General features: G+C 37.1%; 1 protein-coding gene across 1 annotated transcript; it reads right to left on the reverse strand.

The window, feature by feature from the left end:
• Nucleotides 1–489: 489 nt before the first annotated feature.
• Nucleotides 490–11,279, reverse strand: LOC133334375 (two pore potassium channel protein sup-9; the record flags this gene model as incomplete). Its single annotated transcript, XM_061542672.1, has 4 exons — nucleotides 11,077–11,279; nucleotides 5,257–5,539; nucleotides 804–994; nucleotides 490–713 (listed from the first exon to the last, which is right to left on the reverse strand). Coding segments are annotated over exons 1-4 (825 nt in total), but the record flags the coding sequence as incomplete, so codon positions are not given.
• Between the last annotated feature and the right edge of the window lie 1,406 nt (nucleotides 11,280–12,685).

The following is a 12,685-nucleotide window of genomic DNA, read 5'->3' on the forward strand; positions in this document are numbered from 1 at the left end:
ATATAGAACCACAGAAAGTTAGATTTTCACGGAAGTTGTGTAGGGTATCATAGGTATGGTTTTGTATTAGGTTTGCATTAGTGCAAAATTTGAAACGGATTTGATCCAAAGAAACATGAGTTCTAAAATCAATTTCTATACGGCACATTATGGCAATTATTGTCGTAAATACTCTCTTTAGGCATAGGGTTGATGGTATACTAATTATTTTTCAACTGTGGCAAAATTCTCCTTAGGCATCATTGTGTACCAAAATGGTGTTTTGTATAACAATTCGGTTGTCAAAACTATAAATAATATTCCAAAATAAAAATATATATTCTATATTCTATATACATTACACACTATCACTCACACACGCGCCAAATCGCACACATACAAACATGCAGGACAATCACTGGTAAAACATTCTGCATTCATTCTTCAAATTACAAACCAATGACGACTACAAAAATATGTATTTAGCAACAACAACAACAATAGTAATACAAATGTATATATAAATATATCTTCAGCCTGTATTACCTGCATAGCTTGGGCCTCGTCTCGTCGCTCGTCCTCCGTATTCATGGTAACAAATCTAAGGACTAAAAGATTTAAAGAAGCAGCCACAATGGCCAAACCAAACAATATGAATATTAAAGCAAACATAACATATTCGGGTTTAGTGTTAAGAGCATTATCTTTTTGTAAAGCTACCATATCTCCAAAACCTAAAGAAAGAGGAAGAGGCAAATTTCAATTACAATTACAATGTGTTTTTGTTGTTGTGTAGACACGCTGGTGTTTTCTTCGGCTCTCACCTATTGTAGTTAAAGTAATAAAACAGTAATATACTGAATCAAAATAGCTCCAACCTTCAAATTTGGAAAATGCAGCTGCGCCACCCGCTATCGTTAGGGAGCTAAGCGTTGTAACAACGCATATTAAATCTACTTCAGAGGCGGCAGTTCGTTTGCAATGCAATGATTTTCTCACAGCTTGTATAACAAAACTGGAAAAAAAATAAAAAAAATATTAAGAATTTATAAATACACACAGATTTCTGAAAACATTGAGGGAAGGAAATATGTCGGACCTATCCGACTACATTATACTCTACACCACGTTTGGAATATAAAAAATGCGCTCTAAGGATCGGATTGTTTCACATTATAAATTATATATGTGTGCTATATATGTCGATTTAAATATGACTTGATATATGTACCTCCTGCTATAGTTTTTCGGAATTATATACAAATTTTCATGACATTCGGATATTATACAGATGGTCTGTTCCCGTACTGCAAGAATTTACTCGATTTTACTATTTTCCTCGATATCATAAAGGAAAAAAGTGTTATCGGAGTAAAAAATAGTAGATTATTGCAGTACGGGAACAGACCAAGAGTGAGATAAAAAAACTGCAACAAAGTCAAATGTCATAATTTTTAAGGGTGAAACACGTAAGTGGACTTTCAGGCTTGGCATGTTAAGTTGGCTTCTTTTATTGTAAAAGAATAAAAGAGAACGACGTCCAATTCCAAGTTTGACTCTGATATTCCTTTATAAATTCACAATTCATATGAAGCCAACGTAACAGGGAATGCCTGAATCCTCGTATGTGTTTCCCCTTTACTTTTTTTTAAAATTTTTTTGAATGAAAGCAAAAAATGTCGGAAGGAGCATCAAAATTTAGAATAAGTTTAGATTTGTTCGAACGGGTCACCTTTGGCACAAATTATGTCCTTCAAACGGCCAATGAAACCGTCACACGCTGCCCCAATGTTGCTCTGCGGTATTTTTGCACATACCCGGCGAAGCGCTTGCTTGAGGTGATCGACACTTTGGTATTTTTTAGTGTCAACCTTGCTTTCTAAAATACTCCGGACACCATAATCCAACGGATTGGTTTCCGGAGATTTTGTTGCCATTGTGCGCTGGAAATGAAGCGAGGAACTTCATTTTGTAACAATTTTTGGGTGGCGCGATCTGAGTGTGATGGTGCTCAGTCCTGTTGGACTGTCCAAGGTCTGCGGCCAAAATGTTTGCGCGCCCAAGGCTTTAATAGATCCTCCAGAATATTTTCGCTATAATATTCGACATTTATTCTGGTGCTACGATCGATTAATACGAGCGGAGAGCGACCATCGGCTGTTATGGCGGCGCACACCATCACCATGGGCGGCGCTTGAGTTCTGTTGGCCATCCTGAAGGTGCACATTTTCAGCTGACCTTTTTGGCTAGTAAACACGATCAATTTCTTTATTTACAAACTGCTGGACAACGAATGTTTTCTCGAATTATGTCCTTCAAACGGCCAATGAAACCGTCACACGCTGCCCGAATGTTGCTCTGCGGTATTTTGGCCCATACCCGGCGAAGCGCTTGCTTGAGGTGATCGACACTTTGGTATTTTTTAGTGTCAACCTTGCTTTCCAAAATGCTCCTGACACCATAGTCCAACGGATTAGTATCCGGAGATTTTGGTGGCCATTCTGCGCTGGAAATGAAACGAGGAACCTCATTTTGTAAACATTCTTGGGTGGCGCGTCCTGAGTGCGATGGTGCTGAGCCCTGTTGGACAGTCCAAGGTATGCGGCCAAAATGTTTGCGTGCCCAAGGCTTTAATAGATCCTCCAGAATATTTTCGCTATAATATTCGACATTTATTCTGGTGCTACGATCGATTAATACGAGCGGAGAGCGACCATCGGCTGTTATGGCGGCGCACACCATCACCATGGGCGGCGCTTGAGTTCTGTTGGCCAATCGAAGGTGCACATTTTCAGCAGAGCTTTTTGGCTTGTAAACACGATCAATTTCTTTATTTACAAACTGCTGGACAACGAATGATTTCTCATCGAAGAAAACCAAATTCGGCAGTTCACCATTTACGGCCAAGCGAAGCAACTCTTTAGCTCTTTTGAGTCTATTTTCTTTCTGTTACGGTGTAAGTTCTTGCACGTTTTTGGAATTTCAATGGCCTTACCTCGAGCTCATTTTTCAATATTTGCCGAATGGAATATTACGATATGTTAAGCTCACGAGCCATTTTTCGGCCACTGCAGCGCGGATTTCGATCAAGTCGCTTCCCTTGTTTTTGAACCATTCCTGCTGATGTTGCTGTTTTCTTCCGTCCACTTCCTTGACGTTGGGCTATGCTACCAGTATGACGGTAACGAGCGAGCCAAATATATATGAATTCCATCACAAATAACTTTTTTTCTGGAAAATTCTCACCAAAATTCTTTTGTACGCTTGTAAACAATATACTGGAGCTGTCACTGCAATAATTTTAACAGCTGTCGGACGAGTAACTCGAAATGACAGCAGTCTGAAGTTGGTTGCAGTTTTTTTCATCGCACCCTGTATATTGAAATACATTTTTATTGTGACCCGATTTAAATGAAAATAAACACACAATTCAGTATGCTATGCGAAATTTTATTCGGGCGCTATTTAAATTAAATCGGTCACAAATATATGTATATTGGACCTATAGCTAAATCTAAAGCGATTTCGGTACGCATGGCCAATTAAATACAACTGCACCTATTTCAATAAAACTTAATATACATCCGTTTAGAATCAATTCAGTACGCATAGCAAAATATCTTATTTTGCTTTGTGTTTTGTGAAATTTCATTTGGGCGCCATTTGCATCAAATCGGACAAAAATATATCAAAAACTAATTTCAATAAAACATAACATATATACATCATTTTAAACTCAATTCGGTATGCAGGGCAAAATATCTCATATTTCTATGTGGAATTTAGTTTGGGCGCCATTCACATCAAGTCAAACCAACATCTGAACCGATTTCAATAAACCTTAACATATATCATTCTATGCTCAATTTGGTACGCAGGGCAATATTTTGTGTTAATTGAGGAAACAAAGGGGTGTTGGTGCCCCATTTACGCAAAATCGGACGAAATTATATATTCGGGCGCCATCTACATCAAATCGGACCAATATATATCAAAATCTGAACCTATTTCAATAAAACTTAATAGACATTCTTCTAGACTTAATTAGGTAAGCAGAGAAAAATATTTTATCTTGCTTTGTGATAATTCATTTGGGCGCCATTTACATTAAATCGGACAAAAATATAACAAAATCAGTACCGATTTAAATAAAACTTAACAGACATCTATCTAGACTCAATTCGGTGCGCAGGGCAAAATTTCGTGTCAAACGAACAAAAAAGGATCTTTGGTGAAACATTCATATAAAATCGGGTGAAATTATATATAGGTGTTATACCTAAATTTAAAACGATTTCAATAAAATTTAGCAGACACCGTTCTAGACTCAATTTGATACACAGTGCATAATATCTGATTTTGCTTTGCGATATTTCATTTGGGCGCCAATTACATCAAATCGGACCAAAATATATCAAAATTTCAACCAATGTCAATAAAACTTAACAGACATCTTTCTAGACTCAAGCCGGTACGCAGGGCAAACGTTCGTTTCAAACGAACAAAGATAGGGTCTTTGGTGCACCATTTACTGACAGTGGGACGACATTATGCAGGGCAGCTATATAAAAAAGTCTGCACCGATTTTTATAAAACTAGCCTCAATTCGGTACGGAGAGCAAAATATCTTATCTTGCTTTGCAAAATTTCATTTGGGCGCCATTTACATCAAATTGAACTAAAATATATCCCAATCTGAACCGATCTCAAGAAAAGTTAACAAACATCATTCTAGACTCAAGCCGGGCAAACTTTCATGACAAAGGAATATAGGTAGGTTCTATGGTGCACTATTTACACAAAATCGGACAGAATTATTTAGGGGAGCTATATAAAAATTTGCTCTGATTTCTCATAAAACTTTGCAGACAATTCGTGAAATTTCATTTGGGCGCCATTTACATCAATTCAGTACGCAGAACAAAATATCTTATGTATGTAAGAGTTCGTCTCAATCGGACAAACCTTGGAACTACATATACCAACATTTAAGCCTATTAAACCCAATTTAGAATGACCTGTGCTAAGTTTCATAGAAATTGAATAATACAAGCGATTTATATTTTCCTCACAAAAACAAATGGAAATATGGACGGGATGCCTACATGGACTCAGAATGTGCTACTATGATTTTAACCTCAAAAGTAACTATGGCGTCATCTCGTTTCCTTTTCTCATAATACAAATATATGCACAATTACATAAACACGATCAAAAAACATTGTGGTGTAGAGCATAACTATGTTTTAAATAGGTGTATTTCGGTTTTGAACTTACCTGCTCAGTCTATTAACTCTTTCTCCAATACTTTGAAACATAACCAGACCCAGTGGTATGCCTACAATTGCATAACACATGGTAAATAATTTGCCACCAATTGTGCTTGGGGTCGAATGACCGTAACCAATTGTGGTCAATACTGTGGTCGCATAGTAGAATGCACCTGTAAACTTCCACTGTTTTCCGGCTTTGTGTGGTTCAGATTTTAATACAACCGTTTCCATTACCTTAAAATCCTCCTCCGATATATTGTATTTTTCGATAATCATATTTTCGACAGCTAAAATGGAAAAAAATATATATATTTAAATTTTTATCGTTGAATAAATAAATATTTATTGGTATTAAAAAAATAATAAATAAATAACAAATGAGGAACAAATCAAAGTCGAAGGCGGCCGAACATTTTGGGTATATAACCCAAGGGGATCCTAAGATTTGTTTGTATTGAATTTCGATTTAAACCAAGCTTAGCAAATATGCTCATTAATGAAACCTTTCTATATATGTGACCCGACCTTAATCAATCAATATAATTTGTCAATCTATGCTCAATTTCATGTCAATAGAACAGACTTAGGGAACTTAGGTGTATAATTTATTTACACCAGAATTGGATCGCTGCACATGATCCCGAAACGTTTTCAGTAGTTGCTAGAGGACGGATATGGGACATTATATAGAATATCCGAGGTCGGGTTTTTTGAGATAATGAAACACAACATTTCCTTCCGATTGCAGCTTCAATTCTGATTTTATTTTGAAATATTTTCCTTAAGAACTAATTAAACTAATCTAACTTAGCCTAATCTTAGAACATAATAGCTATGAGCCCACCAAAATCTTTGTGTGCAAAAAAGAAAAAAATGTCGGAAATAGCCTCAAATGTTAGTTTAAGTTAAGATTTGTTCTAATTTTTAGTGCCAACCTTGCTTTCCAAAATACTCCAGATACAATAGTCCAACGGATTGGTATCCGAAGATTTTGGTGACCATTATGCGCTGAAAATGAAGTGAGGAACCTCATTTTGTAACCATTCTTGGGTGGCGCGTGCTGAGTGCCATGGTGCTGAGTCCTGTTGGAATGTCCAAGGTCTGCAGCCAAAATGTTTGCGAGCCCAATGCTTTAATACACCCTCCAGAATATTTTCGCGAAAATATTCGTCATTTATGCTGATGCCACGGTCGATTAATACGAGCGGAGAGTGACCATCGTCTGTTATGGCCGCCCACACCATCATCATGGCCGGCGCATGAGTTCAGGTGGCCGAAGGTGCGCATTTTCAGCTGACCTCTTTTGCTAGTAAACACGATCATTTTGTTTGTTTACAAACTGCTGGACAACGAGTGTTTTCTCATCGGAGAAAACCAAATTCGGCAGTTTACAACTTTCGAAGCAACTCTTTAGCTCTTTTGAGTCTATTTTCTTTCTGCTGCGGTGTAAGTTCTTGCACTTATTGGAATTTCAATGGCTTTATCCCGAGCTCATTGTTCAATATTTGCCGAATGGAATATTGCGATATGTTCAGCTCACGAGCCATTTTCGGCCAATGCAACGCGGGTATCGATCAAGTCGCTTCTTTACTTTTCGCACCATTTCTGTGATGTTGCTATTTTCTTCCGTCCACTTCCTTGACGTCGGGTTACCAGTATCACGATAACGAGCGATAGTACGAAACACAAAAGATTTATTCACATTTAAATGCTGGAGTGCTGTAACGATAGTCACTTGTGATTTTCCAGCCAAATATAAAGAAAGAAGAATTCCATCACCCAATGCTTGTCACTAGTTTTCTCAGAGATTTTATGGTCTTGGGGCACTCAAATTCTAGCATTAAAGAATACACCTTTAATTCGCAATGGTCCAGATCGATGGGGTCCCCTCCTTGCAGCAGGTACTCATGATCTTATTATTGCCAGCATCCATCAATTCCTTTTTCTTGTAGATCACTGCATGGCAGAACTCATCTTTCGTACTAATTGTTGTTACTCTTCTTCATTCGTAATGTCCGGTGAGTCCTTTTGAGATTTTTGTTCTTTACGGAAGTTTTCGATGGATATTAGAGCCAGTTTCATGGATGAGTTCTCATGTCATCCTCCTTTAACTTTTCATTGTATCAGCTTACTGGAAGCTCCTTTTCTATGACTACTCTTCTTTGAGGTATTTGGTCTGACTTATAATTGCTAATTGCGGATTCGGATTCAGCCTGTTCATGGCTGTAAGACATACATCCGTGACGGTGGCTTCATATTTTATTTTAATATTCAAAGCCCTAACCTCAGACAAAGATAGCTGCAGTTTATAGTTGAGGAATCTCTCTCTATTTTCTTATTCTTATGGACACAATGCTTGTCACTAGTTTTCTCAGAGCGTCTATGATCTTTAGGCACTCAAATTCTAGCTTGCAGCAGACAATCCATGATTTTATTATTGCCAGCATCCACTAATTCCTTGTGAGTCTCCGTTTTCATGTAAATCACTGCATGACAGAGCTCGTCTTTATGTGGCCTTATTCGCATAAGATGGCGGCACCTTACCAATTGCGGTTATTCTTCCTCTTTCGTAAAGTCCACTGAGTCCTTTGGGGATTTCCGTTCTTTACAGAAGTTTTCGATGGATATTAGAGTCAGCTTCGTCTATGGGTTCTCGCGGCAGTTTTTTTTAACATTGTGTTGGCTTTTTCTTTGTATTAGCTGACTGGAAGCTTGTTTTCTTCTTACAGGTTTAGCATTCGCCTGTCTTTCCGGCGACTAAATCCACTTCGTCCTTTACTTTATATCCCAAATAACTGCTACTTTCTTCCACCATCATATCAGTCTCTTCGGTCCTCTGGCATTCTAAGACGGTTGCGTTGAACATACTCAAGTGGCAGTCTCCTTTAACTTTGGGTTGGCTCAGTTTTCTCTTTATATCAGCCGACGCGAAGGTCTGATACCTGCTTCTTCTTCTCCAGCGGGATTCTAAGACGGTTATGTTGAACTTACTGTCCTGACAGTCTTCAAAGGAGTCCCAGATAGGGACTCCATCTTATGAGTCCCTTCGCTCCTCCAGTATTCTAATATTCTATAACGGTTATATTGATCTTACACGCGTAATCAAATTCGGAATTTGAGTCCCAGCCTGTCCCGGAAGGTTTGGTAGAGATTGCTCTTCCCCAGTGGATCTTAAAAACACAGTTCCATTCTTGCCCTTGTTGAAATATATATTTTAAAAGCTTGCCGGTATGATTCACGCTTACAATTATGCCTTCATTGTGAGCCGTCCGAAGTCTTAACAGAGTGTCATTTTGTTAAACTATTTTTTGAAGCCCGCAGGCCTTGGTTTGAAAAAGTTTTTCAACGGCTCATTATAAAGACACAATTTTACATGATGGAGTCACATCATGTAAAATTGTGTCTTTATAATGAGCCGTTGAAAATTTTTTTCAAACCAAGGTCTTTTACTAAGGCCATCCAGGGAGATCAGCTGATTGTCAAACTTACTGTCCCAATACATTATTGTGAATTGATTTTCCTTAAGAAAACGTGAACAAAGTGAACAATTTTTGACATTAGTCTAGACAAAATAAAAAAACTGACTTTCACTTATTGAGCGAGACCCAGGGATGCGAAATGAATTGTACTTTCTTTTAATGAAAAAATTTATTTTTTTTCCCTTTTTCATATATTTTTTAATAAAATTGTTAGTGTTGTCCACGATTAATAAAAACATACATTAATTGCGCAGCTGACTATCCGATAAACTGTCAAAGTGCATAGTCTCTACTTTCATTCGAAGTGCAATGTTGCCAACGATGACAAATATTACTAGATAAATTTCACACATGGTCGAATAAAAACAGATGTTTTTGTTTTGATACATTACCTTTTTATTACATCATGTTTTAAAGAATAGGGCATGATCTAATAATAAGGTCGATCGATAAGGCCAGATGATTTCAAAAGCTTTCGAGTTTGACTAAATTGTGTGAATACGTAAACAAAATATTTGACAGTATGGGGGATTTTACTCCAAATTTGTCGATAACGATTGCTTCTGACACGACCTGTTTATTGGATCATGGAAATGACCTCTTCCATGGCACAATAAATACGTAGTTCATTTGAATTCAATATGCAATGTTGCCAACCATGTGAAATATTATAAGGAAAATTTTGACAGATGGTCGAGACACAAACAAAGGTTTTTGTTTTGATACATTACCTTATTATTGCATCATGGTCTATTCTAATTAGATACTTCTCAAGTTTGCTGTCAAAATTCGTAATAAAATCGTAAACAACGTTCAAATTTTTGACATTAGACTTTAGGAAAAATAAAAGCATGTAACTTTCACCTGCTGGATGACCTTATTAATAGATCTTGCAATAGCCAAAAATATCGATAACTGACTTGATCAGCTCTCATTATTTCGTTCAGGTGGTTTTCGTCACACAAATTATTCAACAGACTAGAATAACTGCAATTGGACCCTTCTAATCGTTCATCCGTACATTTACAGCCTGATTTACACATCCTGGGGTTCATTGTGGACTCTAAACTTAGCCTTGGACACACATCGATCATTTACATAAAACTACTTTCCACTTCATGAACATTATCAGGTCACTTTGTGGTGTATCTTGGGGAGGCAACCCGCAACAATTCATTCGCCTATATATCGGAGTGGTAAGGCCAAAAAGTGAATATATGGCACATCTTCTTTGTCCTTTAAACAACATGCTCATCGCACAAAGAATTCAATTTCGTGCACTGCGAACTGCTCTGGAAGCAATGATTTCCACACATACACAGTCGTTGGAAATAGAGGCAAATGTTAGCCATTGCCGGAGTGATTCAAATTCATGGCCAGTAATTATATTAAAACCTGTGAGCGGAGCAGTATAGTCGGACGGGGCCGACCATACGATACCCTACACAACTACCACGGAACTCTAACTTTCTGCGGATGTTTATTCCGAGCCTGGGCAATATTTCGTGATATTTTCCCCAAATTGCGCGACTAAAGGACAACAGCATCTCTACCTTACACTGAAATATTTTCCGAATATTACTAATATGCAGTACAGCCCTTCTAATTACTTGTCCAGATTCCCTTCACGGTGGGTTGAGTTGTGATGTTCGGCTTATATTCGACTAGAAAACACACAAAGAAATTAAGTTTTCTGTTCACTTCATCCAAAATTTTATTCTGATCATCACCGAAAATTATAGGCGTTTTCCTTGGCCATAATTGGAACTTCATGAAAAATTCCAAAGCGATCAGCGCTATATTTCCGCCCTCTAATGTGGTAATGGGTTACTAGATAATATCTGAATACGTAAGCACCTGTAAATATTTAAGTGTAACTCCCGCATACGAGTACCTACAACAATATAATTGGTATAAATTTAAAGGTCAACCACTTCTCTTGGATATACTATAAACTTCTCGGGTTTATGTCCTTCAGTGGTAAATATATACGCTATAGAATACAAATTTTGTAATTTTTCACACAAAAGTTAGGGCCCATTTGACCCGCTAAATATTGACCGATCTTTATCAAAACAGGCATGCTTATTCTTTGGCCCGATCCCCTTCTTCATGCAAATTTGCGGTGTTTGGGCCATAATTGCGGCCTCTGGAGCGATCAGAAATACCGACAAAAATAAAGTCTTTGGTCCATTTGATCTAAATATTAACCGATCTTTTCCAAAAACAAACCCACCCCAAACACGGTGGAATTGACATATGAAAACATATGCCAGAAGAAGAAGAAGAGTCACATAAATTATCGCAATTTTACAGTATTCCGAATAGCATCTTACGAAACTTACCTTGTAGTGCTTCACAACGTAGAGTTTCCGTTTCCGATTCGAGGGCATCAAACACTGCCGCACCAACTAGTAAATAGGTAAATGTACACACGATCAAAGATATCGTGCGAACATTTTGTTTCTTCATTCTTCATTGAGAAGAAGATTTTCAATATGCTCTCGGTATGGGATCAAAATCGACTCTTCAATATTTCCGACGGCGCTCAGTGAGTCTCCTCCGTAACTGTATTGTGTTGTCGCTGTGATCTGTTTCAAACACAATTTGGCGGTTTGTGGAAAGTTATGGCTATTTGAAAGTTGCATAACTTCGTGAGTTTTTTCATAAATTTTTTATTGGCAACTATGACTACTTCATAAAGCGGTTTCAATTTTTTTTTTTTTTTTGTTCTCTACAATTTTATTTTTTTTTTTATTTTCTTTTTTTAGGATTTGAACTACTCCACATGTTTAGGGTCTTTTTTATCACAACACATAATCAGCATCAACCGACATTCTAATCAATTTTTTCTCTTTTTTTACTTTCTTCTTTTGTTTGGATGGCACAATTTGGGATTATTTCGATTTGGCGGTTAGAAGGTTGGTTGTTGAGTGTGAGTGTAGGTCTGTGTTTTTTTATATTTGGCACAGTTTCAGGACAATAGGAAGTTGTGTTTTTGGCTTGTCGGTTTATGGTTTGTCATATTTGTTCGGTTTGTTGCGCACATAAAAATGAAATTATTTTGTTTTATTACTTTGCGGAAGTTGTTCGAAAATCGAAGTTGAAGTTGTTGTTGTAATTGATTATTCGGGAAGCAACGTTGATATTGGTTTTATATTGGAAGAAGATATTTTCAAATGGTCTGGGCATAAACCTGGTATATTATGCACCGACATATTTTGGCTTAAGTTGGGATATTTTCTTTTTGTTGTTGTTATTAAATTTTCACATTGCAGAATTCTCACACTCCGCAGCCACACCAATATATGTTTATTGTTTTATTGTGAAACACATTTCTTAAATTAGTCATTATTTGCGAATATGAAATTGCTCCGTATTGGATTATATTTTTCTTTAATGAGAAAAAAAACAATTAAAATTTTATAATTTTTGAAATTTGGAAATATATTGTTTTTTTTATTTACACATACACATATACAAAATGCATTCGGATATATCGGATTTTGATGGAAAATTAAAAATTTATAATGTCAAGGATTGCAGAGAGTCTGTATTGCAACACTTGATAAAAAAGATCAAGAGAATACGAGAGTAAAATTAGTCTCTCTCATTGACGACCACATCTCGATATACGCAATGCCACCTGGATTTCTCCTGATCAAGCAACGAGAAATCAAATTGATCATGTTGTGATAGGCGGAAGGCATTCATGCAGTGTTTTAAAAGTTCGATCGATACGAGGAACGAATAACGATTTGGACCATTACCTTGTAGCAGCCAAGGATCGCACCCGTCTTAATATAGCAGCAAAGGTGCGATCTAATGTAACACGGAACCTCGACGTCGAAAAGCTACAAACACAACAGATAGCAGAAGCCTACTCCGCCCAACTTACGCACTTGCCTGACAAAAGCACTTCTTGTCCCGATAATAATATAGAAGCACAATGGC

This window comes from Musca vetustissima, unplaced genomic scaffold (genome assembly GCF_032173495.1).
Source record: "Musca vetustissima isolate MV318-11 ecotype Yass unplaced genomic scaffold, APGP_CSIRO_Mvet_v1 utg14034, whole genome shotgun sequence".
NCBI classification, from domain to species: Eukaryota; Metazoa; Arthropoda; class Insecta; order Diptera; family Muscidae; genus Musca; species Musca vetustissima.